The sequence below is a fragment of the Salmo salar genome, chromosome 02 (genome assembly GCF_965601325.2).
Source record: "Salmo salar chromosome 02, fSalSal1, whole genome shotgun sequence".
Classification (NCBI taxonomy): domain Eukaryota; kingdom Metazoa; phylum Chordata; class Actinopteri; order Salmoniformes; family Salmonidae; genus Salmo; species Salmo salar.
This window is the reverse complement of record NC_138292.1, coordinates 46,840,001-46,867,958: the sequence shown is the minus strand read 5'-3', so window position 1 is coordinate 46,867,958 and position 27,958 is coordinate 46,840,001. Positions and strand designations below refer to the sequence as shown.

At 42.9% G+C, this 27,958-nt stretch overlaps 1 protein-coding gene across 1 annotated transcript in view; it reads left to right on the top strand.

The window, feature by feature from the left end:
• Positions 1-1,064: 1,064 nt before the first annotated feature.
• Positions 1,065-27,958, top strand: part of LOC106584066 (kelch-like protein 32) — a 35,499-nt gene continuing 8,605 nt past the window's right edge. The window contains exons 1-4 of the mRNA XM_014168905.3: positions 1,065-1,303; positions 14,114-14,211; positions 15,220-15,400; positions 27,432-27,539. Of these exons, the coding sequence (XP_014024380.1) occupies positions 14,189-14,211; positions 15,220-15,400; positions 27,432-27,539 (312 nt within the window). The 5' untranslated portion in view covers positions 1,065-1,303; positions 14,114-14,188. The remainder of the gene's footprint in view (positions 1,304-14,113; positions 14,212-15,219; positions 15,401-27,431; positions 27,540-27,958) is intronic.

Sequence of the window (27,958 nt, the reverse complement as noted above, 5' to 3'; positions counted from 1 at the left end):
GTTCAATCTTGGTTTCATCAGACCAGGGAATCTTGTTTCTCGTGGTCTGAGAGTCCTTTAGGTGCCTTTTGGCAAACTCCAAGCAGGCTTTCATGTGCCTTTTACTGAGGGTGGCTTCCGTCTGGCCACTCTACCATAAAGGCCTGATTGGTGGAGTGCTGCAGAGATGGTTGTCCTTCTGGAAGGTTCTCCCATCTCCACAGAGGAACTTTGGAGCTCTGTCAGAGTGACCATCAGGTTCTTGGTCACCTCCTTAACCAAGGCCCTTCCCCCTGATTTCTCAGTTTGGCCAGGAGGCCAGTTCTAGGCTGGGCGGTCAGCTCATTCTCCAAAGACATAGTTCTAGGCTAAATAAGTAAATGGGTTGACATTATTTTGGAGACAAAATAAACCGGAAATTAGCATAGGCCTTACTATTCAAACACACTGCAGTGAACATTGTATTGGACTTAAAGACTTACCAATTTCGATAGGCCCCATTTCTTAGCCTGGTTGCAGGTCTGTTTCTGCTCTCTTGCCAACTCTTTATGGAATGTTTAGCTTCACAATGACAATGGAGTAGGCTAGAGGACCACAATGGAAACAACTCAACTAACCTGTTCCCCGCACATTGACTCGGTACCTGTACCCCCTGTACATAGCCTCCTTATTGTTATGTCATTTTGTTATTTTTTTTATACTTTAGTTTATTTAGTAAATATTTTCTCAACTCTATTTCTTGAACTGCATTGTTGGTTAAGGGCTTGTAATATGCATTTCACGGTAAGGTCTACTACACCTGTTGTATTCGGCACATTTGACAAATACAATTTGATTTGAAGTATTTACTTTTTTTGTGTATATAATCACCGGCAATGTAGGTATATGTATCTGCCTGGTTTAACATTTCCATGTATTTTAAATGGTCAAATCAAATCAAGAGCACAAACTGGGATCATGCCACCCATTTCTCGGTTGGGCCCATAGACTATCACTAGCCTATAAAATATAACGGCTCAGCCCCATAACGTACTTGACGTACTCATACAACAATTCCATCACTTGGTGGCGCTGTATACCACATGACCGAATGCATGTGACCATATCAAGAGGCGGGGTTTGAATGTGACAATTTACCTAATACAATGTAACCATCTCAAGTGTCCAAGACAACTGACTGTAAAACCGCAGACCAACTTGTTTACCAGCACTCGTTTCAACTGCTCACCACAAATGCAACAGAAACGGATATCAAATGGGAGAAAACAGATTGTCAACAAAACGGAACCGCTGAGGGGACAGGGCCAGAGAACAGTCATATGAGGTGCGTAGCTCGTTGGGTGTGCAACATCAGGAGAATATTACTGCATACATGGTTTGGATGGTTATTAAATGCGAGAAGTGCATATTTTATACCGGGAAATATGTTTTGGGTTCAAGTCGGAGACTAGGTTTATGCGGTCAGGACACTTTGGTGAGACCGGGGTTTAATCCCAAATACCCCGTGGGTTTTTTTCTCTCTCGGCTGAACGAGCCGCTGCCTTGTTGCTAGGAAACGTTTGACAGCTCTGATATTTAAGAGGGAATGACCAAGGCCTGCGGACTCCTCGGCTGAAACTGGCTCAAGTGGCACTGATTAAATACTCACCTAATCTACCGCGCGTACTTTTCATGCGATGTCAATTGTAGACTACGTTATCCATGTATAAACATGGCCATATCATGTTAACCATCAAACATCGTTCAATTCGCGAGTTATGTATGGACATTATGTTTGGCAATAAAATATGGTTTAGCAAAGTAGGTTAGCATATATCTAGGCTACTTGTCCAAAGCTTGAAAAACTAGAACTGACATTTTCACTGGAGCAGCATAAAACGCAGGAATTGGACAGATGTGTAATGTGGTATCCCGTCACTCTCTCTTGGTGCCTATGGTCATGCATCTGAAGGTCACTCCGTGAACCAGTGGTGTAGACAGAAATCTATTGATGGCAGGGCCAGCAAAAATGTAGGTGGGCCAAAATTGAGGCACTCAAATAATCATTAAATTATCACAAATGCATAGCGTATCCTACCTTAATGTAATCGATCGCACACAACAAACCATCAAACATGTGATTTCACGTTACAGACCAAATAGTATTATAGGCCTTTGTAAATCCATGACTCTTGCATTTAACATGATTTAACAATGATTTGATGGCAATGAGAGGACATGTAGCTCCTGCAATGCAGCATGTGGCAGCCAAAAATCACTATGTCCACCCTGTTGCCACATGGAGGTGTGCCCTTCCACATTATTCAGAGCAACAAAGCTGAGCTCTCTTGGACAATGTTTACCTAATGAAAAATCACTGTGATATTCACCCCCAGATGATGTAAGACCTAGTACACTTTTTAAAAAAAACAGGTGTCAACGTCTTTGCTAGGAAACTGAAAGAAACTGCTCTGGGACAAAACAAAAACCAAAATAAGAGGAAATCTGCCATACATCCTCTAAGATCATGACCATCAGCCACCCAGAGAGACCAGCACCACTCCACCCTACACAATCGGGCCCCATCCAGAGAGGCCAACACCACCCCGCACCATTGGGCCCCTTCCAGGGTGGACAGCATCCCTTACCTCACTACCCACCCATGCTAACAGGAAAACACCCTAGTCAGAAGAGACCAACAGTCCAGCAAGACATCTATGCATTAGTGTCACGAAGAATAGAGCACCCTGCTGCAGCTGAACTCAACCAGATAAGGCATCTGCTGAACATTATCTGCAATAAAATCAGAAATAGAATTTGTTATTATGAGAAATACAGCCTATTATAATGATTTCAGTTTTATATAAGCTACCCAGGAAAGGGTTAAAGTTATTTATTTATATATATATATATATGAACAACGGGCAAACTGGAAAGAAAAAAAAAAGTACCCTAGGAAAAAGCAAAGCTAAAAAGGTGTCTCTTTTAAATCTGTCCACAGTTTCAGCCCCCATCAGATTCTCTGGCAGGCTATTCCAGAGGCTGGGGGCATAGTAACCAAGGGCAACCTTTCCATGCCTCTTGGTCCTAGGCTTTGGGATAGCTAAAATGCCAGTGCCAGAGGACCTGAGCTACCTACTGGGTACATAACTCAAAAGCATGACTGATTATGTATTGGGGTGCACAATTGTGGGTTGATTTAAAAACCAATGGAATAATCTTAAAATGTATTCTAAAATGCACAGGCAGCCAGTGCAGAGACTTTGAAACCAGTGTAATGTCTATAGCATTCTGTATGTTTTGCAGTTAACCAATGGCTTTCTTGGTTAGACCAGACAGAAGAGCATTAAAGTAGTCAAGCCTGTTTGTAATAAAATCATGGATGAGTCTCTCTGTATCAGCCTGAGATAGAAATGGCCCTGGTGACACAAATGTAAAGTTGTGTATCGTCTAGGTAGCAGTGAAAATCAATGCCATGCTTTCTGATAACGCTGCCAAGGGGAACATACAGTTGAAGTTTACATACAGCTTAGCCAATGACATTTAATCCTAGTAAAAATTCCCTGTCTTAGGTCAGTTAGGATCACCACTTTATTTTAAGAATGTGAAATGTCAGAATAAAAGCAGATTGATTTATTTCAGCTTTCATTTATTTCATCACATTCCCAGTGGGTCAGAAGTTTACATGCACTCAATTAGTATTTGGTAGAATTGCCTTTAAATTGTTTGACTTGGGTCAAACGTTTCAGGTAGCCTTCCACAAGCTTCCCACAATAAGTTGGGTGAATTTTGGCCCATTCCTCCTGACAGAGCTGGTGTAACTGAGTCAGGTTTGTAGGCCTCCTTGCTCGCACACACTTTGTCCATTTGGAAGACCCATTTGCGACCAAGCTTTAACTTCCTGACTGATGTCTTGAGATGTTGCTTCAATATATCCGCATAATTTTCCTGCCTCATGATGCCATCTATTTTGTGAAGTGCACCAGTCCCTCCTGCAGCAAAGCACCCCCACAACATGATGCTGCCACCCCGTGCTTCACGGTTAGGATGGTGTTCTTCGGCTTGCAAGCCTTCCCCTTTTTCCTCCAAACATAACAATGGTCATTATGGCCAAACAGTTCTATTTTTGTTTCGTCAGACCAGAGAACATTTCTCCAAAATGTACGTTCTTTGTCCCCATGTGCAGTTGCAAACCCGTAGCCTGGCTTTTTTATGGCGGTTTTGGAGCAGTGGCTTCTTCCTTGCTGAGCAGCCTTTCAGGTTATGTCGATATAGGACTTGTTTTACTGTGGATATAGATACTTTTGTACCTGTTTCCTCCAGCATCTTCAAAAGGTCCTTTGCTGTTGTTCTGTGATTGATTTGCACTTTTCGCACCAAAGTACGTTCATCTCTAGAAGACAGAACGCATCTCCTTCCTGAGCGGTATAACAGCTGCGTGGTCCCATGGTGTTTATACTTGTGTACTATTGTTTGAACAGATGAACGTGGTACCTTCAGGCGTTTGGAAATTGCTCCCAAGGATGAACCAGACTTGAGGTCTTGGCTGATTTCTTTCGATTTTTCTCATGATGTCAAGCAAAGAGGCACTGAGTTTGAAGGTAGGCCATTGGTACAGCTCCAATAGGCTAATTGACATCATTTGAGTCAATCAGAAGCTTCTAAAGCCATGACATCATTTTCTGGAATTTTCCAACCTGTTTAAAGGCACAGTCAACTTAGTGTATGTAAACGTCTGACCCACTGGAATTGTGATGCAGTGAATTATAAGTGAAATAATCTGTCTGTTAACAATTGTTGGACAAATTACTTGTGTCATGCACAAAGTAGATGTCCTAACCGACTTGCCAAAACTATAGTTTGTTAACGACATTTGTGGAGTGGTTGAAAAATGAGTTTTAATGACTCCAACCTAAGTGTATGTAAACTTCCGACTTCAAGTGTGTGTGTGTGTGTGTGTGTGTGTGTGTGTGTGTGTGAACCGTACCGGATCCAAAATTGAACCTTGTGGAAAGCCACATGTGATATCTATTTTCTCTGAGTTATGTTCACCCAGGGTGGCAAACTCTCAACCTGTTAAGTAGGTCCTAAACCAATTTAAAACTGGACCAGAGAGGCCAACCCACCTCTCCATTCTGTCCAGAAGAACATCATGGTTAACTGTGTTGAATGCAGCACCTAAATCCAAGAATACAAGGACAGAGAGCTGTTTGGCATCTGTGTTGGCTCTAGGATCATTTACCACTTTAACTAAGCTGTCTGTGCTGTGGTGGGCACAAAAATCAGGTAGGATTATTTTTTTAATACAGTTGGTACTTAAATAATTTAACTGTTTGAAAACCAATTTTTTTCAGAATTTTGTAGGTTGGAGATTGGAGCTGAAGAATCTAGATTACTTTTCTTCAGAAGGAGTTTCATCATAGCAGTTTTTAGTGCAGTGGGGAAAGTTCCTGTGAACAGGGAGTGATTAACAATAGCTTGCACTTCTTCAGATATGCAATTAAAAACTGTTTTGAAGGTGGTGGGGATAGGATCAAGAAGGCAGGTAGAAGGCTTAAGTTGTGATATCACTTTCCTGAGTATGTCTGTGTCAACCAGGGATAATAACTCCATTGTGCCTTTATTTGCGTGGTAGGCTAGGGCACTTATCATCAGGTCTGGATACCCAGCCTAATGTCTGTTATCTTATCTCTGAACTATGCTGCAAACTCATCACATTTAGATGTGGAGGAATGCTCACAGGTTTGTGGGGTTAAGATTTATCAAGCCATCAATGGTCGAGAAGTGCACTCTCAAATTATTCTAATTATTAGTGATCAATTTAGAAAACTGAGCCTGTCTGGCATTTCCAATTGCCTTGTTAGATATGCCAAGTTTCTCTCAGAATATCATAGTGGACCTGCAACTTTGACATTCTCCACTTCCGCTCTGCCTTTCTGCAATTTCTCTTTAATTGATTTGTTTCCTCACTCAGACAAGGGGTTCTCAATTTCGATGTGGCCTTTTTCAACCTTACTATAGCTATGGCATCAATGGTTGTCCTTAATTTGCTATTAAAGTTATCAACTAAATCATCAAAAGAGGAAGGCAGAATAGGTGATGTATTATTCATACGCTCATTGAAATGCGTGTGGCTAATCCTTGTAAGTTACCACAATTACTACACGGTAATATGGTCAGGTGCAGCAAAGGAAGACCTAGCAAAGCTGCAGCTGTCTTAACAAAGCAGCACACCCTGCCCTTACCGCACACAATGAACTAACATCATCAACAATGATAGTCTTTCATGGTTGTAGAGAAATTGACTACTTCTATTCTAGTCTTTTTAATAAACATTTGTAAGTTCAAAATGCCTAACCACTTGTTTAATCTATTTACGTACACCTCAAACATACTTACATTGCATTCGGAAAGCATTTGTTACGTTACAGACGTATTTATTAAAATACTATTTTTCCCTTATCAATCTTCACACAATACCCCATAATGACAAAGCAAAACATTTACATTTACATTTAAGTCATTTAGCAGACGCTCTTATCCAGAGTGACTTACAAATGTTTGATAAAGTTATAAAAAAACAACTGAAATATCAATTTACAAAAGTATTCAGATCCTTTACTCAGTACTTTGTTGAAGTACCTTTGCCAGTGATTACAGCCTCAAGTCTTCTTGGGTATGATGCTACAAGCTTGGCACACCTGTATTTGGGGAGTTTCTCTCATTCTTCTCGTCAGATCCTCTCAAGGATGTTGGATGGGGAGCATTGCTGCACAGCTATTTTCCGGTCTTTCCAGAGATGTTGGATCGTGTTCAAGTCCAGGCTCTGGCTGAGCCACTCAATGACATTCAGAGACTGGTACCGAAGCCACTCCTCCGTTGTCTTAGCTGTGTGCTTAGGGTCGTTGTCCTGTTGGAAGGTGAACCTTCACCCCAGTCTGAGGTCCTGAGTTCTCTGAAGCAGGTTTTCATCATGGATCTCTCTGTACTTTGCTCTGTTCATCTTTGCCTCAATCCTGACTAGTCTTCCTGTCGCTGAAAAACATCCCCACAGCATAATTCTGCCACCACCATGCTTCACCGTAGGGATGGTGCCAGGTTTCCTCCAGATGTGACGCTTGGCATTCAGGCCAAAGAGCTCAATCTTGGTTTCATCAGACCAGAGAATCTTGTTTCTCATGGTCTGTCCTTTAGGTGCGTTTTGGCAACTCCAAGCGGGCTGTCATGTACCTTTTTACTGAGGAGTGGCTTCTGTCTTGGTGCTTCCAAACTTCTTCCATTTATGATTGATGGAGGCCACTGTGTTCTTGTGGACCTTCAATGCTGCAGACATTTTTTGGTACCCTTCCCCAGATTGGTGCATTGACAAAATTCTAGCTCGGAGGGCAATTTCTTATATACCTCATGGCTTGGTTTTTGCTCTGACGTGCACTGTCAACTGTGGGACTATATATATATTTTTATTTAACCTTTAGGCCAGACAAAGTTGAACTACTGTTTAATGGATGCCCTGCCTCTCTTTTCTCCACACCCCAAAAAAAATAAAAAATATATAATACTAAAAATAAAAAATCTGATGTGTTCTTTTTTGGCCAATATATGTTTGTTTATAATGCACTGTCCACTCTCCCTTGAGGCTTTCTCAAGTTGACCATGTTCGAGACTCGGATTGGACAGTGAAACACACACGCTCGCACCTGCAAGCCATGTACAGATGTTTCATTTCTCTCTCATGCTGTCATGGCTGAAGCCAGCGCAAAATCCTACTATTTATGTGTCCAGGTTAAACGTGGGACGTTCCTCATTATAAACAAACAGTCGGTTAAATTCATGTTGTATTGCATCATTTTCATATTAGATGCGATTTAATAGACGAAACGACAATGTCATTGAACCAATTGACTGGCCAAAGATCAGGGCATTCATCGGCAAGCTCATAGTATTTTGGACAACCAAATTAAAGTCTAAATTATTGATGAAATCGAAGTGTGTCAGCTGTATGGTGATTTGCGATTCATAACTTACAATTTACCGGTACTACCAGTAGTAGTAGTAGTAGTAGTAGTAGGCCAACCGATAACCACGAAGGAATGCGTTTGAAGATGCCCTGCCGAGAACAGCCAACATGTCCAGCAAAGTACATCGCCAGTGGAACGCACACACTTGGTGCCAATCAGGTGGGGGCTTTTCGTGGCAGCCAGACGAGACAATCGAAGGAGGATGCGGTGAGCAAAGTTACGCCGCTCGAATTTAGTCACGTTTACTCTATATACACTGCTCCAAAAAATAAAGGGAACACTTAAACAACACAATGTAACTCCAAGTCAATCACACTTCTGTGAAATCAAACTGTCCACTTAGGAAGCAACACTGATTGACAATACATTTCACATGCTGTTGTGCAAATGGAATAGACAACAGGTGGAAATTATAGGAAATTAGCAAGACACCCCTAATAAAGGAGTGGTTCTGCAGGTGGTGACCACAGACCACTTCTCAGTTCCTATGCTTCCTGGCTGATGTTTTGGTCACTTTTGAATGCTGGCGGTGCTTACACTCTAGTGATAGCATGAGACGGGGTCTACAACCCACACAAGTGGCTCAGGTAGTGCAGCTCATCCAGGATGGCACATCAATGCGAGCTGTGGCAAGAAGGTTTGCTGTGTCTGTCAGCGTAGTGTCAAGAGCATGGAGGCGCTACCAGGAGACAGGCCAGTACATCAGGAGACGTGGAGGAGGTCGTAGGAGGGCAACAACCCAGCAGCAGGACCGCTACCTCCGCCTTTGTGCAAGGAGGAGCAGGAGGAGCACTGACAGAGCCCTGCAAAATGACCTCCAGCAGGCCACAAATGTGCATGTGTCTGCTCAAACGGTCAGAAATAGACTCCATGAGGGTGGTATGAGGGCCCGACTTCCACAGGTGGGGGTTGTGCTTACAGCCCAACACCGTGCAGGACGTTTGGCATTTGCCAGAGAACACCAAGATTGGCAAATTCACCACTGGCGCCCTGTGCTCTTCACAGATGAAAGCAGGTTCACACTGAGCACATGTGACAGACGTGACAGAGTCTGGAGACGCCGTGGAGAACATTCTGCTGCTTGCAACATCCTCCAGCATGACCGGTTTGGCGGTGGGTCAGTCATGGTGTGGGGTGGCATTTCTTTGGGGGGCCGCACAGCCCTCCATGTGCTCGCCAGAGGTAGCCTGACTGCCATTAGGTACCGAGATGAGATCCTCAGACCCCTTGTGAGACCATATGCTGGTACGGTTGGCCCTGGGTTCCTCCTAATGCAAGACAGTGCTAGACCTCATGTGGCTGGAGTGTGTCAGCAGTTCCTGCAAGAGGAAGGCATTGATGCTATGGACTGGCCCGCCCGTTCCCCAGACCTGAATCCAATTGAGCACATCTGGGACATCATGTCTCGCTCCATCCACCAATGCCACGTTGCACCACAAACTGTCCAGGAGTTGGCGGATGCTTTAGTCCAGGTCTGGGAGAAGATCCCTCAGGAGACCATCCACCACCTCATCAGGAGCATGCCCAGGCATTGTAGGGAGGTCATACAGGCACGTGGAGGCCACCCACACTACTGAGCCTCATTTTGACTTGTTTTAAGGACATTACATCAAAGTTGGATCAGCCTGTAGTGTGGTTTTCCACATTAATTTTGAGTGTGACTCCAAATCCAGACCTCCATGGGTTGATAAATTGGATTTCCATTGACTATTTTTGTGTGATTTTGTTGTCAGCACATTCAACTATGTAAAGAAAAAAGTATTTAATAAGATTATTTCATTCATTCAGATCTAGGATGTGTTGTTTTAGTGTTCCATTTATTTTTTTGAGTAGTGTAGATTTGATGCTTTTAATTGTGCATGTTATAAGCATTTTTTGTTGTTGATGATGGAGTATACTCTTAGGCTGGATTTATGTATTTTTTTCCAATGCTACATTAATAATTTGGCAGACCTATCTTGATTGACCCTCTTTCTACAAGGCCTTGTCTATGAGAGGCCTAATCATATTTGTATGAATATTTTGGTAACGTCTAGGCTATAGAGATGCATTCAGGTAATGAACTCTTTATTATGTGTCAACATTTTAATTTGATTACAATTATTTGTCAATCATTCTTGAATTTGTTAGGCTATACAATTAAGTAGATTAATGAACTGATACATTCATACATTACTTCTATTTTCTAAATGTTTTAATATGATAGGATGTATGATAGAATGCAATTTCTATGTGAATGTTTATGAAGGTTAGTTTGTGTATTAATAAAAAATTATCTGAAAATCAGTCTGAAATCGAATATTTCTCCTATTGTTCATGTCCATATAGCCTAGGACAATGTTGTGAAGTACTGTTATTCCTTATCCACTTAATGTATTATTATTTTTTTTTCTTCACTCGCCTCCATTTTCTGGGGGGAAAATCCGTTAAACAGTGAATCAATTTTGTCTGGCCTTATTTAACTAGGCAAGTCAGTTAAGAACAAATTGTTATTTACAAAGACTGCCTACTCTGGCCAAACCTTAACGATGCTGGGCTAATTCTGCGCCACCCTATGGTACTCCCAATCACGAACGGTGGTGATACAGCTTGGAATTGAACCAGGTTCTGTAGTGACTCCTCTAGCACTGAGATGCAGTGCCTTAGACCGCTGCGCCACTCTGGAGCCCCCCCCCCCCTCCAATTTAAAACATATATATATAATAATATATATGTAGATAGACAGGTGGACTCCAACTTGTAGAAACATCTCAAGGATGATCAATGGAACCAGGATGCACCTGAGCTCAATTTAGAAACTCATAGGAAAGTGTCTGAATACATTTTGTAAATGAGGTATTTCTGTTTTTTATTTTTTATACATTTGGAAACATTTAAAAAAAACTGTTTGCTTTGTCATTATGGGGTATTGTGTGTAGAATGCTGAGGATTTTTATTTAATCTATTTTAGAAAAGGGCTGTAACGTAACAAAGTGGAAAAAGTCAAGGGTTCTGAATACTTTCCGAAGGCACTGTACATACCCCACCAGACACGCCACTACAGGTTTCTTCACGGTCTTTAAACCAAAAACAGATTTAATGCATCGCTCAGTTATGTATTGAGCCATATCATCGTGGAATGCTCTGCCACAAGAGGTTACTTGGGCAAAAAGCAAGTTTAGCTTAAATTTTTTTTATAAAAACATGTATCACAGTGCCTTTTTCTAAAGATCTAATTTAACTGTACTGTATATAAGAATATGCATATGTGTATATACTGAGTGTACAAAATATTAAGACACCTTCCTAATTTTTTGTTTTTCCCTCAGAACAGCCTAAATTCTTCGGTGCATGTACTCAACAAGGTGTCAACCATTCCACAGGGAATGGGATACTGGCCCATGTTGACTCCAATGCTTCCCACAGTTGTGCCAAGTTGGCTGGATGTCCTTTGGGTAGTGAACCATTCTTGAAACACACAGGAAACTGTTGAGCATGAAAAACCTAGCAGCGTTGAAGTTCTTGACGCAATCAAACCGGTGCGCCTGGCATCTTCTACCATACCCTGTTTAAAGTCAGTTCAATCTTTTTTGTCTTACCCATTCACCCTCTGAATGGCACGCATACACAATCCATGTCTCAATTGTCTCAAGGCTTAAAAATTCTTCTTTACCCTGTCTTCTCCCCTTCATATACACTGATTGAAGTGTATTTAACAAGGGACATTAATAAGGGATCATAGCTTTCACCTGGATTCACCTGGTCATTCTATGTCATGGTAAGAGCAGGTGTTCATAATGTTTTGTACACTCAGTGTATATGAGTAGTGTAAATTGTATTTTTGTTGTCTCTTGGTGACTTTCTTAACTCTTTTTTTCTTATTTTTTTTTTTTCTTCAATATAATATATTTTGTTGTTCTTGTCCATTACTGCTCTGTAGTTTTGTCATGTATTTATACGTTTTATGTGGACCCCAGGAAGAGCAGCTGCTGCATGTTCAGTAGCTAATGGGAATCTTACTAAACTAATCTAAACATGCAACTAGACACATAATAAACCATAGTCCTAGTTTAAGTAACGAGACTGAGACAAGATCATAATGTCCTGATATGACTTGGCAACCTATCAGATCACTGGCTCAGCGACCAGGAGATAGTAGGCTAGGCGGCCACAAGTGTAACCATTTAATCACTGTCACGGAGGCCAATCAAAGTAGATCAGGTTTGCGTTAAGTTACATGCTGCATATTAAACAACATCAAAGGAAGCGTAAATTATAACTGTATGCTAAATAATACACATAATAGGCCATACTATAGCCTGTATAGACTACAACAGTGGCCAACAACCTTTTTCTTAGTCAAGATCACTTTCTTAGTCAAAATGCAAGTCTAGTGCAATTCTCGGCTGGGCGCAGGAGATCAAGTGCGCCTACAGTGTATTGTGTGATATCAGTTAAATGATCAATGGCCTAACTACAGTGCATGGGCGGAGAACCACAGGGCAAAGTTATATTTCCAATTAAATTTGCTGTGGGCTTGTGGTAGCTGCTGTAGACACGGTGATCTAAGCTATCTGATTGGCCAGCGATATGCCTACAGGTGCACCAGATTTAGTTCTCTGGGGAGATAAAATGATGAAAGAGTTTGAATCTTCAGACAAATAAAATGGTTCAAAATGGGAACACTTCACCTATCCGGGATGCAGGGAAACTGAATCAAGTGCACACATCACATTATTGGCGAATAGGCTACTAAAAACAGTGTTTGATTTATTTTTAATCTAAAATAGCCCCGCCAGGCCCTGCAGTGGCTTTGCCCTGACAGTGCCCTCAATAATTATTGGGACAGTGAAGCATTTTTTTCACCTTTTGGCTCTATACTTGAAATCAAACAAGGACTAAGTTAAAGTGCAGACTGTCAGCTTTAATGTGAGGGTATTTTCATCCATTTCGTGTGAACTGTCTAGAAATTACAGTCCCCCCATTTTAGGGGACCAAAAGTATTGGGCCAAATTCACTTATGTGTATTAAAGTAGTAAAAAGTTAAGTATTTGGTACCATATTCTTAGCACGCATTGACTACATCAAGCGTGTGACTCTACATGCGTTGGATGCATTTTCTGTTTGTTTTGGTTGTGTTTCAGATAAATATGTGCCCAATAGAAATGTAATGGTAAATAATATATTGTGTGATTTTTGGAGTCACTTTTATTGTAAATAAGAATAGAATATGTTTCTAAACCCTTCTACATTAATGTGGACGCTACCATTATTACGGATAATCCTGAATGAATCGTGAATAATGAGAAAGTTAGACGCACAGACATCATACTGGCACACAGCTTAGACACCCATGCATACCCCACAAGACATGCCACAAGAGGTCTCTTCACAGTCCAGAACAGACTATGGGAGTCACACAGTACTACATAGAACCATGACTACGTGGAACTCTATTCCACATCAAGTAACTGATGCAAGCAGTAAAATTTAGATAAAAAAAAAAAATAATAATAATAATAATAAATAAAAATAATAATAAATAAAAATAACTCCTTATGGAACAGCGGGGACTGTGAAACAACACAAACATTGGCACAGACACAAACACACACACACACGATAACATACGCACCATACATACACATGGATTTAGTACTGTAGATATGTGGTAGTGGATGGAGTAGGGGCCTGAGGGCACACAGTGTGTTGTGAAATCTGTGAATGTATTGTAATGTTTTAAAATTGTATAAACTGCCTTAATTTTGCTGGAGCCCAGGAAGAGTAGCTGGGGATCCATAATAAATACAAATACAAAAAACCTCCAATGGAACGCTAACCTCTCACCATTGATATTTGTGCGTCAAACTTTCTCACTCATCATTATTCACGATTCATTCAGGATTATCCGTAATCATGGTAGCATCCACACTAACGTAGAAGTGTTTAGAAACATATTCTATTCTTAACCACAGAGAGTCAGTTGGAAACTCAGGTCGTGGTCTTTCTTGGCCGATGGCACAAAGTGTCTGCTTCATTCTATTCATTAAGCTGAAGTGCCTCAGTTTCAAGTGGATTTTCAGTCTGCTTTGAATTAGGGGTAGGCAGTTAGTTGATCCAAATTGATTGAAATGTACCTCATCTGTTTCTCTTTCTAGGCTAATGCAGGAAGTAACTGCAGCCCTCAGGAATCACAGAATACTGTTCCACCTCTTCTCTCCTTCTCCGGGAGCATGCCATCTGAACCTTGTGTCAGGTAAATCTGTAAACTGGTGAATCCGTACACACACACACAGCTCTACAACTTTTTCCAGCATTTTGTAATTGGGTGTGAGACTCATTTTGCCCTTTAGAGAGTTTGCAATGCCATCTGCAGTGTTAACTGTAGTATATGTGGTGAGCTAACTAACCTCTGATCAACCTTGGTTTGGCATGGCTGGTCTGAGCTTCAGTGGGGCAGCATGTTGGCAGGTGTGGTAAGAGCAGTCAACCCCCCCCCCCCCCCCCCCCACACACACACACTTCTCTGTCAGATTATAATCCTGCCTCTGCCTCTCAGCCTGTGGCGACATGTCCCTCATTCCCGGGGTATTACTCTGTCAGGGCCACACACACTGTCGGTAGAGGGGCAGGCTGTTCCTCAGGGCCTTGTCCAGCCTGGACAGAGAGTTAGGGAGGAGCAGCCCGTTGACTATGTTGAACTACAACTGCTGAGCCTTAGTGGTGACCAGCAGGGGACTCCAGTGCTCTACCACGAATCCTAAGAACGCACGCACACACACACACACACACACACACACACACACACACACACACACACACCAGACTTGTGTTCACATACCTTCAATAGTATTTAGTTATTTGTAGTGACAGACCAAACTGCAGACAGGCAGAAAAAAGGACTGACAGCTAGTTGACTAATAAACAGACATATGAAATGGACAGCTAGGAGAACAAGAGAGACAAACAAGGAGATGCGGCAGGTAGCCTAGCGGTTAAGAGTGTTGGGCCAGTAACGAAAGGTCGCTGGTTTGAATCCCTGACTTGAATAGGTGAAAAATCTGTCCATGTTCCCTTGAGCAAGGCACTTAACCCTAATTGCTCCTGTAAGTCGCTCTGGATAAGAGCATCTCCTAAATTACTAAAATGAGATGAGCAGAGAGACGACAGAGATTTTCCCACAGCCTTGACTGATATCTCTCCCTCACTCTCTCTCCCCCACTCCTTCCTTCCCTCTGTCCCTCTCTCCCTCTCTCCCTCCCAGTGGGAAAGAGCTGGTAACAGACCAGAGGCTATGCCAGTCCAAGTCTCACCAGGACTCCGTCCTCTCCGCCCTCAACCAGCAGAGGAAGGATGGCCTACTCTGTGATGTCACCTTGGTCGCCGGCGACCAGAAGTTCCACGCCCATAAAGCAGTGCTGGCGGCGTGCAGCGATTACTTCCGGGTGAGTTTGGACCTGGGGAGGACACTACACTCTTAGAAAAAATTGTTATTTGTCTGTCCCTATAGGAGAACCCTTTGAAGAACCCTTTAGCTTCTAGGTAGAACCTGTTTGGGTTCCATGTAGAAACCTTTCCACAGAGGGTTCTACATGGAACCAAAAAGAGTTCTACTTGGAACCAAAAAGTGTTCTACCTGGAACCAAAAAGGGTTCTCCTGTGGGGACAGCCGAATAACCCATTTTGGAACCCTGTTTTCTAAGAGTGTAGTTTCAAGTTGTATTGTCACGTGCACAAGTACAGTGAAATGCCTGTCTTGCAAGCTCTTTCCTAACAAAGCAATAATCAATATCACTAGTACTATAAGTAAATTAGTACAAAAACACACGAGAAATAGAAACAATAAGAACAGGAGAAAGTATGTAAGCTATATACAGGCTCAGATCCAGGGTCAGTGCCAATACCATACAATGTGCTGGATACTGGAGTGGTAAGGGTAGATATGTATAGGGTGTCAGGTGACTAGGCATCAGGATATATGATAAACAGAGTAGCAGCAGCGTATTTGATGATTGTATGGGACTTTGTTTGTGTGTGTAATGTGTGTGTGTGTGAGCAAATGAAGCGTGTGTGTGTGTTGGAGTGTCAGTATGAGTGTGTGTGTGTCGAGTCAGTACTGTGAGTGTGCATAGAGTCAGTGCAAAAATACAAATAAAATAAAAGGGTCAATGCAGATAGTCCGTGTAGCCATTTTGTTATCTGTTTAGCAGTCTTATGGCTTGGAGATAGAAGCTGGTTAGGAGCCTGTTGGGGTCAGACTTGTTGCTCCGGTACCGATTGCCGTGCGGAAGCAGTGTGAACAGTCTATGGCTTGGGTAGCTGGAGTCTTTAACAATTTTCCGGGCTTCCCTTTTACACCGCCTGATAGAGAGGTCCTGGATCTCAGGGAGCTCGGCCCCAGTGATGTACTGGGTGTTCTGCACCACCCTATATAGCACCATGTGATCGAGTGTGGTGCAGTTGCCATAACAAGCAGTGATGCAGCCAGTCAAGATGCTCTCAGTTTGGCAGCTGTATAACTTTTTGAGGATTTGAGGGCCCATGCCAAATCTTTTCAACCTCCCAAGGGGGAGGTGGCACAGTCGTGCCATCTTCGACTGTGCGCATGGACCATTTTAAGTCCTTAGTGATTTGGACACAGAGGAACTTGAAGCTCTCTACCTGCTCCACTAGTGCCCTGTTGATGTGGATAGGAGCGTACTCGCCCCCTGTTTCCTGTAGTCCACGATCAGCTCCTTGGTCTTACTGTCATTGAGGGAGAGGTTGTTCTGGCACCACACTGCCAGGTCACTGACCATCTCCCTGTTGGCCTTCCCATTTTCGCTGGTGATCAGGCCTACCCCCGTCATGTCGTCAGCAAACTTGATGATGGTGTTGGAGTTGTGCATGACCACGCAGTTGTGGGTGAACACGGAGTACAGGAGGGGAGTAAGCGCACACCCCTGTGAGGCCCACATGTTGTGGGTCAGCATGGCGGAGGTGATGTTGCCTACCCTCACCACCTGGGGTCGGCCCGTCAGAAAGTCCACGATCCAGTTGCAGAGAGAGGTGTTCAGTCCCAGGGTCCCATGCTGGGTGATGAGCTTGAAGGGGACTATGGTGTTGAATGCTGAGCTCTAGTCAATGAACAGCATTCTCACGTATTCCTCCTATCTAGGTGGGTGAGGGCAGTGTGGAGTGCAGTTGAAATTGCGTCTTTGGATCTGTTAGGGCGGTATGCAAATTGGAGTGGGTTAGGGGTGTCTGGGATGGTGGAGTTGATGTGTGCCATAACCAGCCTTTCAAAGTACTTAAATCAAATCAAATTGTATTGGTCACGTACAAGTCTTTTCAGATGTTATTGCAGGTGGTGATTGTGATACAGGGTGGTAGTCTTTGTGGCATGTAGCCTTAGAGTTCTTGGGAACAGGAATAATGGTGGTCAGCTTGAGATGTGGGGATTACAGACTGGGACAAGGAGAGGTTGAAAATGACCGTAGATATGCCTGCCAGCTGTTCTGTGCATGCTCTGAGAACACGTCCTGCAATACTGTCCGGCCTGCGGCCATGCAAGTGACCTGATTTTAAAAACCTTACTCACGTCATCCTCTGGGTCGGCGGGGGCCCTCATGCACGGCTTGGTGTTTTTGTCGAAGTATGTATAAAATGCATTGTGTTCGTCTGGTAGAGACGCATCGTTGGGCAGATCACTGCTGGTTCTTTGTAATCTGTAATGGACTGTAGCCCCTGCCACATGCGGTTGGCGTCGGAACCTGTGTAATAGGATTCCACCTTGTTTTTATTTCGTCCTTTTGCTTGTTTGATGGTTCTGTGGAGGTCGTAGCAGGATTTCTTGTCCTCAGCCGTAGTCTCTGGGTTGGCTGCGATAGACCTGTGTGTGGTAGCCCTGTCCTTTAATTTAGCTGCAACCTTGGTGTTAATCTAGGGCTTTTGATCTTCACTGTGGGGACATCGGTGATGCATTTCCTAATGAAGCCGGTGGCGGAGGTGGTTAGTTGTCGATGCTATCTGCGGAGTCCGGGTACAGTCAGCGCTAGCAAAGCAGTCCTGTAGCATAGCCTCTGATTCAGAGGACCATTTATCTACGGAGCACGTCACGGGTACTTCCTGTTTGAGCTTCTGCTTGTAGGCAGGAGTATAGAGTCATGATCTGATTGCCGAACGAGGGATGAGGGAGGACCTTGTATGCTTGCTTGTGAGTAGAGTAACAGTGGTCTAGGACTTTATCAGCCCTAGTGGCAAAGGAGACATGTTGATGGAAGTTGGGTATTACGCGTCTTAATGACACAGAATTAAAATCACCGGCAACCAAAAAAGCAGCTTCCAGGTTCATGGTTTTCTGCTTGTTTATAGCCTTGTACAGTTTAAGTGCCAGCTTGTTGTTTTTCTTGTCCTGAGGTGGAATATATACAGCAGTCATGATAAGAGCTGAAAGCTCTCTCAGGTGATAGAAGACATTTTAACCATCAGGTATTTTAAGACAGGTGAACAATGCGTCAAGACTTCCACTGGGCTAGAGTCAGCACACCATTTGCTGTTGATGAAGAGTCATACCCTCCCCCTCTAGGATTTCCCTAAATCCAATGTCCTGTCCGCACGGTGAATGGAGAATCCATCCATGGGTATCTTTTCCTGAAAGCCATGTTTCAGAAAAGCAGAGAATATTGCAGTTCGAGAGTCCTGTTGATATCAAATTCACGATTGGAGGTCATCCATGTTATTATCAAGTGTCTGGCCAATAAAATGGAGGGAAGAGGTGGCCGGTTATCCCTGCGCCTAAATCTTGCCAGGACTCCCCCTCTCCTGCAATCTGTTTCGCCGGCATTTCGCCTTGGGTAGCCCGAAAATTGGGTCGGAATTACACTAACAGCAGATGAGTCGAAGTTGAAGCCGGAATTGAGGTTAATAAATGCCAATCTGATGTTTTAAAATTCTTGTCGATCATAAGAACTCATAGTAGATACATTTCATCCAAAAAAATAAAGATAAACGCCGAAAGAAGCAAAGTTGGGTCAGAACTCGAAAGACGGCCGCCTTACAGTATGACGCCATCTTCTGTGCCAGTATGTAATGCCAGTGTAATGTGCACATCTGGCTTCAGAGGACATGGAACATATACAGTATAGTCCGCATGCACAGTGTATCTGCACATACACTATATATACAAAAGTATGTGGACACCCCTTCAAATGAGTGGATTCGGCTATTTCAGCCACAACCGTTGCTGACAGGTCTATAAAATCGAGCACACAGCCATGCAATCTCCATAGACAGACATTGGCAGTAGAATAGCCTTACTGAAGAGCTCAGTGACTGTCAACGTGGCACCGTCATAGGATGCCACCTTTCCAACAAGTCAGTTCGTCAAATGTCTACCCTGCTTGAGCTGTCCCGGTCAACTGTAAGTGCTGTTATTGTGAAGTGGAAAAACGTCTAGGCGCAACAGTGGCTCAGCCGCGAAGTGGTAGGCCACACAAGCTCACAGAACGGGACAGCCGAGTGCTGACCGCCTAGGTGTCCACATACTTTTGGTCATGTAGTGTATTTTAGTCAATCAAGCAAACCAGCTTCATGAGGTAGTCACCTGGAATGCATTTCAATTAAAAGGTGTGCCTTGTTAAAAGTTTTTATTTGTGGAATTTCTTTCCTTCTTAATGCATTTGAGACAATCAGTTGTGTTGTAGATAGCCCTACATGGTAAAATAATAGCTCAAATAAGCAAAGAGAAATGACCGTCCATCATTACTTTAAGACATGAAGGTCAGTCAATCCGGAAAATTCCAAAAACGTATTAATGTTTCTTCAAGTGCAGTTGCAAAAACCATGAAGCGCTATGATGAAACTGTCTCTCATGAGGACCGTCACAGGAAAGGAAGACCCAGAGTTGCCTCTGCTGCAGAGGATAAATTCATTAGAGTTACCAGCCTCAGAAATTGCAGCCCACAAATGATTCACAGAGTTCATGTAACAGACACATCTCAACATCAACTGTTCAGAGGAGACAGCGTGAATCAGGCCTTAATGGTCAAAATGCTGCAAAGAAACCATTACTAAAGGGCACCAATAAGAAGAATAGACTTGCTTGGGCCAAGAAACATGAGCAATGGACATTAGACCAGTGGCTTTTTTGAAGAATATAAAATATATTTTGATTTGTTTAACACTTTTTTTGGTTACTACATGATTCCATATGTGTTATTTCATAGTTTTGATGTCTTTACTATTGTTCTACAATGTAAAAGTTCAAACTTTTGACTGGTACTGTATATTTTTTAAATGGTCTGAGAAGAACAACAATGCATTGGCAGGGCAATTCAAGCAAAGCCAATATGCAGTGATAATGTTTTGGGCCTATAGCCTACTGCGAAAACCTCATTATGAGGGAACTGTTTTGAATAGATCCATATTGAAAATCACATTTGCCGTTTTACATGTTAATAAATAAATAATTATCCCCATGTGAAAATCTTAGGGCTGGCCCCATTTAGTTGTTTGGTCGATAGGCTGTTGGTCGACCGAGACATCTGAGACATGGGCGTCTGATTCGCCCATGTCTCAGTGGACTACTCCATTGCGGAGGCCGCAGGGATGGCACAGCCCATCACTTCTAAGATGTGTATGGTTATATTATAAATAATGGTGCAACACTAATAAACCGAATATTATTTTATAACGTGAGCTTTCTGCCGCGTTGGATATGGTCGTTGTCCGTGGTTATGAAACATAATCTTCAGTGAATAGGTGGCTTTCCCTATGTTGCTATGTGCATAATAGCAAAATGAACCAGCATATTTGGATTGAGGACAATGGCGGAGGCATCAGCGTCAGAGACGAGGAAACAGCCCTTGCCTTAAACCCTATTCGTATGGGATTAGTTTTACTGGGGGTGGTCGGGTAATGTAATTATGTGCACAAGCACAAAACACCACATCTGTCATTTTTTTGGGTCAACAATAACTGATTTGATAAATTGAACGAAGTTGCTCTGCATAGCCTATATATGAAGGGCCTACATGTATCAACTTTCTCAGTGAATGCTTATGCTAATATATTTTTTTTGTGCGTATGAATTGAATAATGCATCAATTAAAAAATGTAGCGCCTATTTAATATCCTAATAATTATGCTGTTAATAGATCGCAAATCAGCATACAACTGACTTTAAACGTTTGGAAATGATAAGTTCACTTTCGCATCCTTAGCCTTAAAACGCATCTCAAGTGCAAGTGCACTATTTAGCTCACATCTGAAGGCTGGGGGGCATTTAGAACGTCTACTGGGGATCGCAAAAATATTCAAATGATTATCACATTTCCTCAATTCAAATATTTAGGAGACACTAGCCCAAAGATGGTTTGGTATGGTTTAGAAACTTGGGAACCAAGATCGAGTTATCACTGTAGCCCTGTTATTGCCTGGATTTGTTGAAATATCTTCGCCTAGAAAAAAAACCCTCCAGGTTATAATAATATGTAATGTCATTATCAATAGTAGGCTTTGTATAATAGCCTTGTATAACCACCATCGAGCTGTAGGACTAAGAGCAAGTCCTGTTTAGACGAAATACCATAACTTACTTACTCCTATGTTTCAATATATAGGCTACTGTATTAATCAATCAATCAGTCATTCGTTCATGCCATCACACAGCATCCGAGACATTCATGCTTTGAAATGCAATCAATCATTTTAGTTTTAATGATTAATAACAAAGGGAGCTTTGGATAATTAGCCTAAACAATAAATACATCGCAATTCACGAATGCATGCAACTGTTTTTAGTCTACTTTAATAAAGCTGCACATATGCCCAGGCCTTGAGCAGAGCAACAGGCCCAACCCCCACTAATACACCCGCCCAAGCTCCATCCTGTGAACTAAGAGGTATGTATCAGATGCTCAACATGCTCTGCTCACACCTACTGTAATGGTCCGAGCCTAAACCACATGAAAACAACACTAGGCACTATGGAACACAAAGCTTTTACTATCGCATCCTGGAATACACAAGGTCTGAGGTCATCTGCTTTTGGCCTAAAGAACAGGAGCCCAGACTTCATCAAAGAAAATGGAAATACAGACATTGTCATCCTACAAGAAACATGGTATTTTACATCTGGCTAGAAATGAATAAGGAAATTATCTCAACAGAGAAAAATCTCCTTGTGTGCTACCTATATCCCCCCAATAGAATCCCCATACTTTAACGATGACAGCTTCTCCATCCAAGAGGGGGAGATAAACAATTTTCAGGCCCAGGGACATGTACTAGTCTGTGGCGCCCTAAATGCTAGAACTGGACAAGAACCTGACACCCTCAACACACGGGGACAAACACCTCCCTCATATGCCCCCCTAGACACAACGACGACAACAAAAAATGGGTCACAACTCCTGCAGCTCTGTCGGACTCTGGGTATGTACATAGTCAATGGTAGGCTTCGAAGGGACTCCTATGGTAGGTACACATATAGCTCATCTCTTGGCAGTAGTACTGTAGACTACTTTATCACTGACCTCAGCCCAGAGTCTCTGACTGAACGCTCTCAGATCACAGCAAAATCACACTCTACTTGAACAGAGCTTTGTTCAATTATGGGGCATCAAAGCCAAAGGAACTGAATAATATTAAGAAATGCTATAGATGGAAGGAAAGTTAGGCAACAACAAATTCAATCCCTTCTAGACAATTTCCTGGACAAAATGTTTCACTGTAATAATGAAGGTCTAAACTTGGCAGTAGAAAATCTAAACAGTATGTTTGACCTCTGAGCTTCCCTATCAAATCTAAAAATGTCAAGCAGACAACCTAAGAAAATTAACAACAATGACAAATGATTTGATGAAGAATGCAAAATCCTAAAAAAGAAATTGAGAAACCTATCCAACCAAAACATAGAGACCCAGACACTACGCCTTCACTATGGTGAATCACTAAAACAATACAGAAATACACTAGGGAAAAAGAAGGAACAGCATGTCAGAAATCAGCTCGATGTAATTGAAGAATCCATATAATCTAACCACCTCTGGGAAAACTCTAAACAAAGAGTTATCTGTCTAAAATGGAGATGTATGGATAAACCACTTCTCCAATCTTTTTTGCTCTATAACAAAGAGCAACCATCAAAAACATATACATGAACAAATACAAATCTTAGAATCAACTATTAAAAACTACCAGAATCCATTGGATTCTCCAATTACATGTTATGAACTACAGGACAAAATACCCTCCAACCCAAAAAGTCCTGTGGGGTGGATGGTATCCTAAATGAAATGATAAAACATAGAGACCACAAATTCCAATTGGCTATACTTAAACTCTCTAACATCAGCCTCAGCTCTGGCATATTTCCCAATATTTGGAACCAAAGACTAATCATCCCAATCCATAAAGACAAATTTGACCCCAATAACTTCTGTGGGATATGCGTCAACAGCAACCTTGGGAAAATCCATTGCATTACATTAACAGCAGACTCGTACAATAAATACATCGCAATTCACGAATGCATGCAACTGTTTTTAGTCTACTTTAATAAAGCTGCACATATGCCTCAGTGAAAACAATGTAATAAGCAAATGTCAAATTGGCTTTTTACCAAATGACTGTACAACAGACCACGTAGTCACCCTGTTCAACCTAATTGACAAACTAACAAAGCAAAACAAAGGCTACTCATGCTTTGTTGATTTCAAAAAAGCTTTAGACTCAATTTGGCACGAGGGCCTGCTATACAAATTGATGGAAAGTGGTGTTGGGGGAAAAACATACAACATTATAAAATCCATGAACACAAACAACATGTGTAAGGTTAAAATTGGCAAAAACCACACACATTTCTTTCCACAGGGCCGGGGGATGAGATAGGGATGCAGCTTAAGCCCACCCTCTTCAACATATATATCAACGAATTGGCGAGGGCACTAGTCTGCACCATCTGACCTCACCATACTAGAATCTGAAGTCAAATGTCTACTGTTTGCTGATGATCTGGTGCTTCTGTCCCCAACCAAGGAGGGCCTACAGCAGCACCTAGATCTTCTGCACAGATTCTGTCAGACCTGGGCCCTGACAGAAAATCTCAGTAAGACAAAAATAATAATGGTCTTCCAAAAAAGGTCCAGTTGCCAGGACCACGAATACAAATTCCATCTAGACACCGTTGCCCTAGAGCACACAAAAAACTATACATACCTCAGCCTAAACATCAGAGCCACAGGTAAGTTCCACAAAGCTGTGAACGATCTGAGAGACAAGGCAAGAAGGGCCTTCTATGCCATCAAACAGAACATAAAATTTGACATACCAATTAGGCTAAAGATACTTGAATCAGTTATAGAACCCATTGCCCTTTATGGTTGAGAGGTCTGGGGTCCGCTCACCAACCAAGAATTCACAAAATGGGACGAACACCACAATGACACTCTGCATGCAGAATTCTGCAAAAAGATCCTCTGTATAACGTAAAACACCAAATAATGCATGCAGATCAGAATTAGGCCTATACCCGCTAATTATCAAAATCCAGAAAAGAGCTGTTCAATTCTACAACCACCTAAAAGGAAGCAATTCTCAAAACTTCCATAACAAAGCCATCACCTACAGAGAAATACACCTGGAGAAGAGTCCCCTAAGCAAGCTGGTCCTGGGGCTCTGTTCACAAACAGACCCTACAGAGAGCCCCGGGACAGCAACACAATTATACTCAACCAAATCATAAGAAAACGCATAGATTTGCACAAAATTAAATCAAATCAAATCAAACTTTGTCACATGTGCCGAATACAACAAGTGTAGAATGTACCTTGAAATGCTTACTTACAAGCCCTTAACTCTTCTTGAACTGCACTGTTGGTTAAGAAAATATTTACCATGTAGACTAAAATGAAAAGTAACATAATAACAATAACGAGGCTATATACAGGGGGCACCGGTACAGAGTCAATGTTTGGGGGTACAGGTTAGTTGAGGTAATTTGTACATGTAGATGGGGGTGAAGTGATCATGCATAGATAGCAGTGTACAAAAGGGAGGGGGGTCAATGTAAATTGTCCGGTGGCGATTTTATTAATTGTTCAGCAGTCTTACGGCTTGGGGGTAGAAGCTGTTGAGGCCTAGACTTGGCGCTCCGGTACCGCTTGCCGTGCGGTAGCAGAGAAAACAGTCTATAACTTGGGTGACTGAAGTCTCTGACAATTTTATGGGCTTTCCTCTGACACGCCTATTATATAGGTCCTGGATGACAGGAAGCTTGGCCCCAGTGATGTACTGGGCCATTCACACCACCCTCTGTAGCGCCTTAGTCAGATGCCAAGCAGTTGCTGTACCAGGCGGTGATGCAACCGGTCAGGATGCTTTCGATGGTGCAGCTGTAGAAACTTTTGAGGATCTGGAAACCCATGCCAAATCTTTTCTGTCTCCTGAGGGGGAAAAGGTTTTGTCGTGCCCTCTTCACGACTGTCTTGGTATGTTTGGACCATGATAGTTTGTTGGTGATGTGAACAACAAGGAACTTGAAACTCTCAACCCGATCCACTACAGCCCTGTCGATGTTAATGGGAGCCTGTTCAGCCCTCCTTTTCCTGTAGTCCACGATCAGCTCCTTTCTTTTGCTCACATTGAGGGAGAGGTTGTTGTCCTGGCACCACACTGCCAGTTCTCTGACCTTCTCCCTATAGGCCATCTCATCGTTGTCGGTGATCAGGCCTACCACTGTTGTGTCGTCAGCAAACTTAATGATGGTGTTGGAGTCGTGTTTGCCACGCAGTTGTGGGTGAACAGGGAATACAGGAGGGTCTAAGTACACACCCCTGAGGGGCCCCAATGTTAAGGATTAGCGTGGCAGACGTGTTGTTGCCTACTCTTACCACCTGGGGGCGGCCCGTCAGGAAGTCCAGGTTCCAGTTTGAGGGAGGTGTTTAGTCCCAGAGTCCTTAGCTTAGTGATGAGCTTCGTGGGCACTATGGTGTTGAATGCTGAGCTGCAGTCAATGAACAGCATTCTCACATAGGTGTTCCTTTTGTCCAGGTTAGAAAGGGCAGTGTGGAGTGCGATTGAGATTACGTCATCTGTTGGGGCAGTATGTGAATTGGAGTGGGTCTAGGGTGTCCGGGAGGATGCTGTTAATGTGAGCCATGACCAGCCTTTCAAGCACTTCATAGCTACTGACATGAGTGCCACAGGGCGGTAATCATTTAGGCAGGTTACCTTCGCTTCCTTGGGCACAGGGACAATGGTGGTCTGCTTGAAACATGTTGGTATTACAGACTCGGTCAGAGTGAGGTTGAAAATGTCAGTGAAGACACTTGACAGTTGGTCCGCGCATGCTTTGAGTACACGTCCTGGTAATCCGTCTGGCCCAGCGGCTTTTGTAAATGAAAAGTGGTTGTCCCAATCCCTTATAGAGTAGAGACTGCGTTAGCTATGGAAACACAATTTACCTAGAACAACACTAGTGCTTACACCCAAAAAATACCAGTCCTAATGGAAAACAGGGGTAGGAGTATCCTCTGCTCTGAGGTTGTAGTGATGTGACTGTAGCCTGGTCCCAGATCTGTTTGTGCTATCATGTCAACTCCTTTGCATGACAAGGTGTGGCATGAAGGCGCAAACAAATTGGTACCCAGGCTAGTGTGATTTAGGAGTCCTTGATTATTTTTGTTGTGAATTAAAGACATGAGTAATCCATCACCCTGCCGCTTCCCCTGTTCCTCCATCCCTGATCAATGGCTCTGCCATCATCTCATACTGTGACACCAATCAATTGCTTTGATTGGAGAGCACACGGCATCAGGCACAGCACAGCAGGCTCAGGGCCAGGCGACTGCTCTCTCTGGGGCTTTGATTTCACTTTGTCTTTGTGTTTGTGTGTGTGTGTATTAATGCAGTGTTTCCCAGAAAAAGATCAGGACCAGGAAGTAACCAGTCTGTGTGTCGGATAGTGATAAATATAGCTTGGAAAATGGGTGTCAAAGAAACACATGATCTCTACGTAATCTCTATGTCCAATGAACTTGATAGGCCAAGAGTGAGCCTGCAACTGGAGGGTAGTTGCTGTGTGAAGTCATATGGTAGTCCTTGTGCTTTCAACCCCTTGGGGTCCTGTCGTGTCTGTCTGTCTGTCCTGATCAAGCAACAATAACTTCTGTTCTCTCTAAGACAATGGGCAATAAAGTATTCATTTTTTTGGCCTGCAGAACAGATGGCTACATCGGTACACTAATACAGGACTAGTGAAGGCCCTGTACACTATTTTTCATATTTATTATTATTAGGATATCTCAGGGGGTGGTTCAGCACCCCTACTTCCCGCATCTATGAGGCTGTTTTTGTCATTCAGCTGTGCTGCAGCCTATTTATAGCTCAGGTGTGTGTGTGTGTGTGTGTGTGTGTGTGTGTGTGTGTGTGTGTGTGTGTGTGTGTGTGTGTCTCTCTCTCTGTCTGTCTCTTTCTGTCTGTGTGTGTTCTCAGGCCATGTTCAGTCTGTGCATGGTGGAGAGTGAGGCAGATGAGGTGATTCTTCAGGGAGTGACCAGTGTGGGACTGAAACATGCACTAGACTTCGCCTACACAGGACAGGTGAGTCTACAGTAGCACCTTCATCTACAGCTAGCCACCCCACCGGTGTCCTCACACAGGTACTGTACTGAACTGTACACACAAACATATCTCACAACTATCCAGGCTTACACTAACTAAGCGTGACAGTTTTCAGCTTTTCGTTAGCTGATTAAAGCTATAGCCCAGCCATACTCAACTGGCGGATCGCGGTCCGGCTACTTGACCCCTAGGGTTCCCCCATTGATTTTGTTGAGTCCCTCAGGTATCATATGAATGCACATAAAACATGACAAAATGTGTAGAATTGCAGGAAATTAGCTTTAAAATGCTGAAGTTTTCTCTCCGCCAAGGAAAGGAATGTGAACAGTTTGAGCATTTTGGGGTCATATGAGTCGCGATGTGGGGGTTTGTTACTATGCTGATAAATGACAATATCC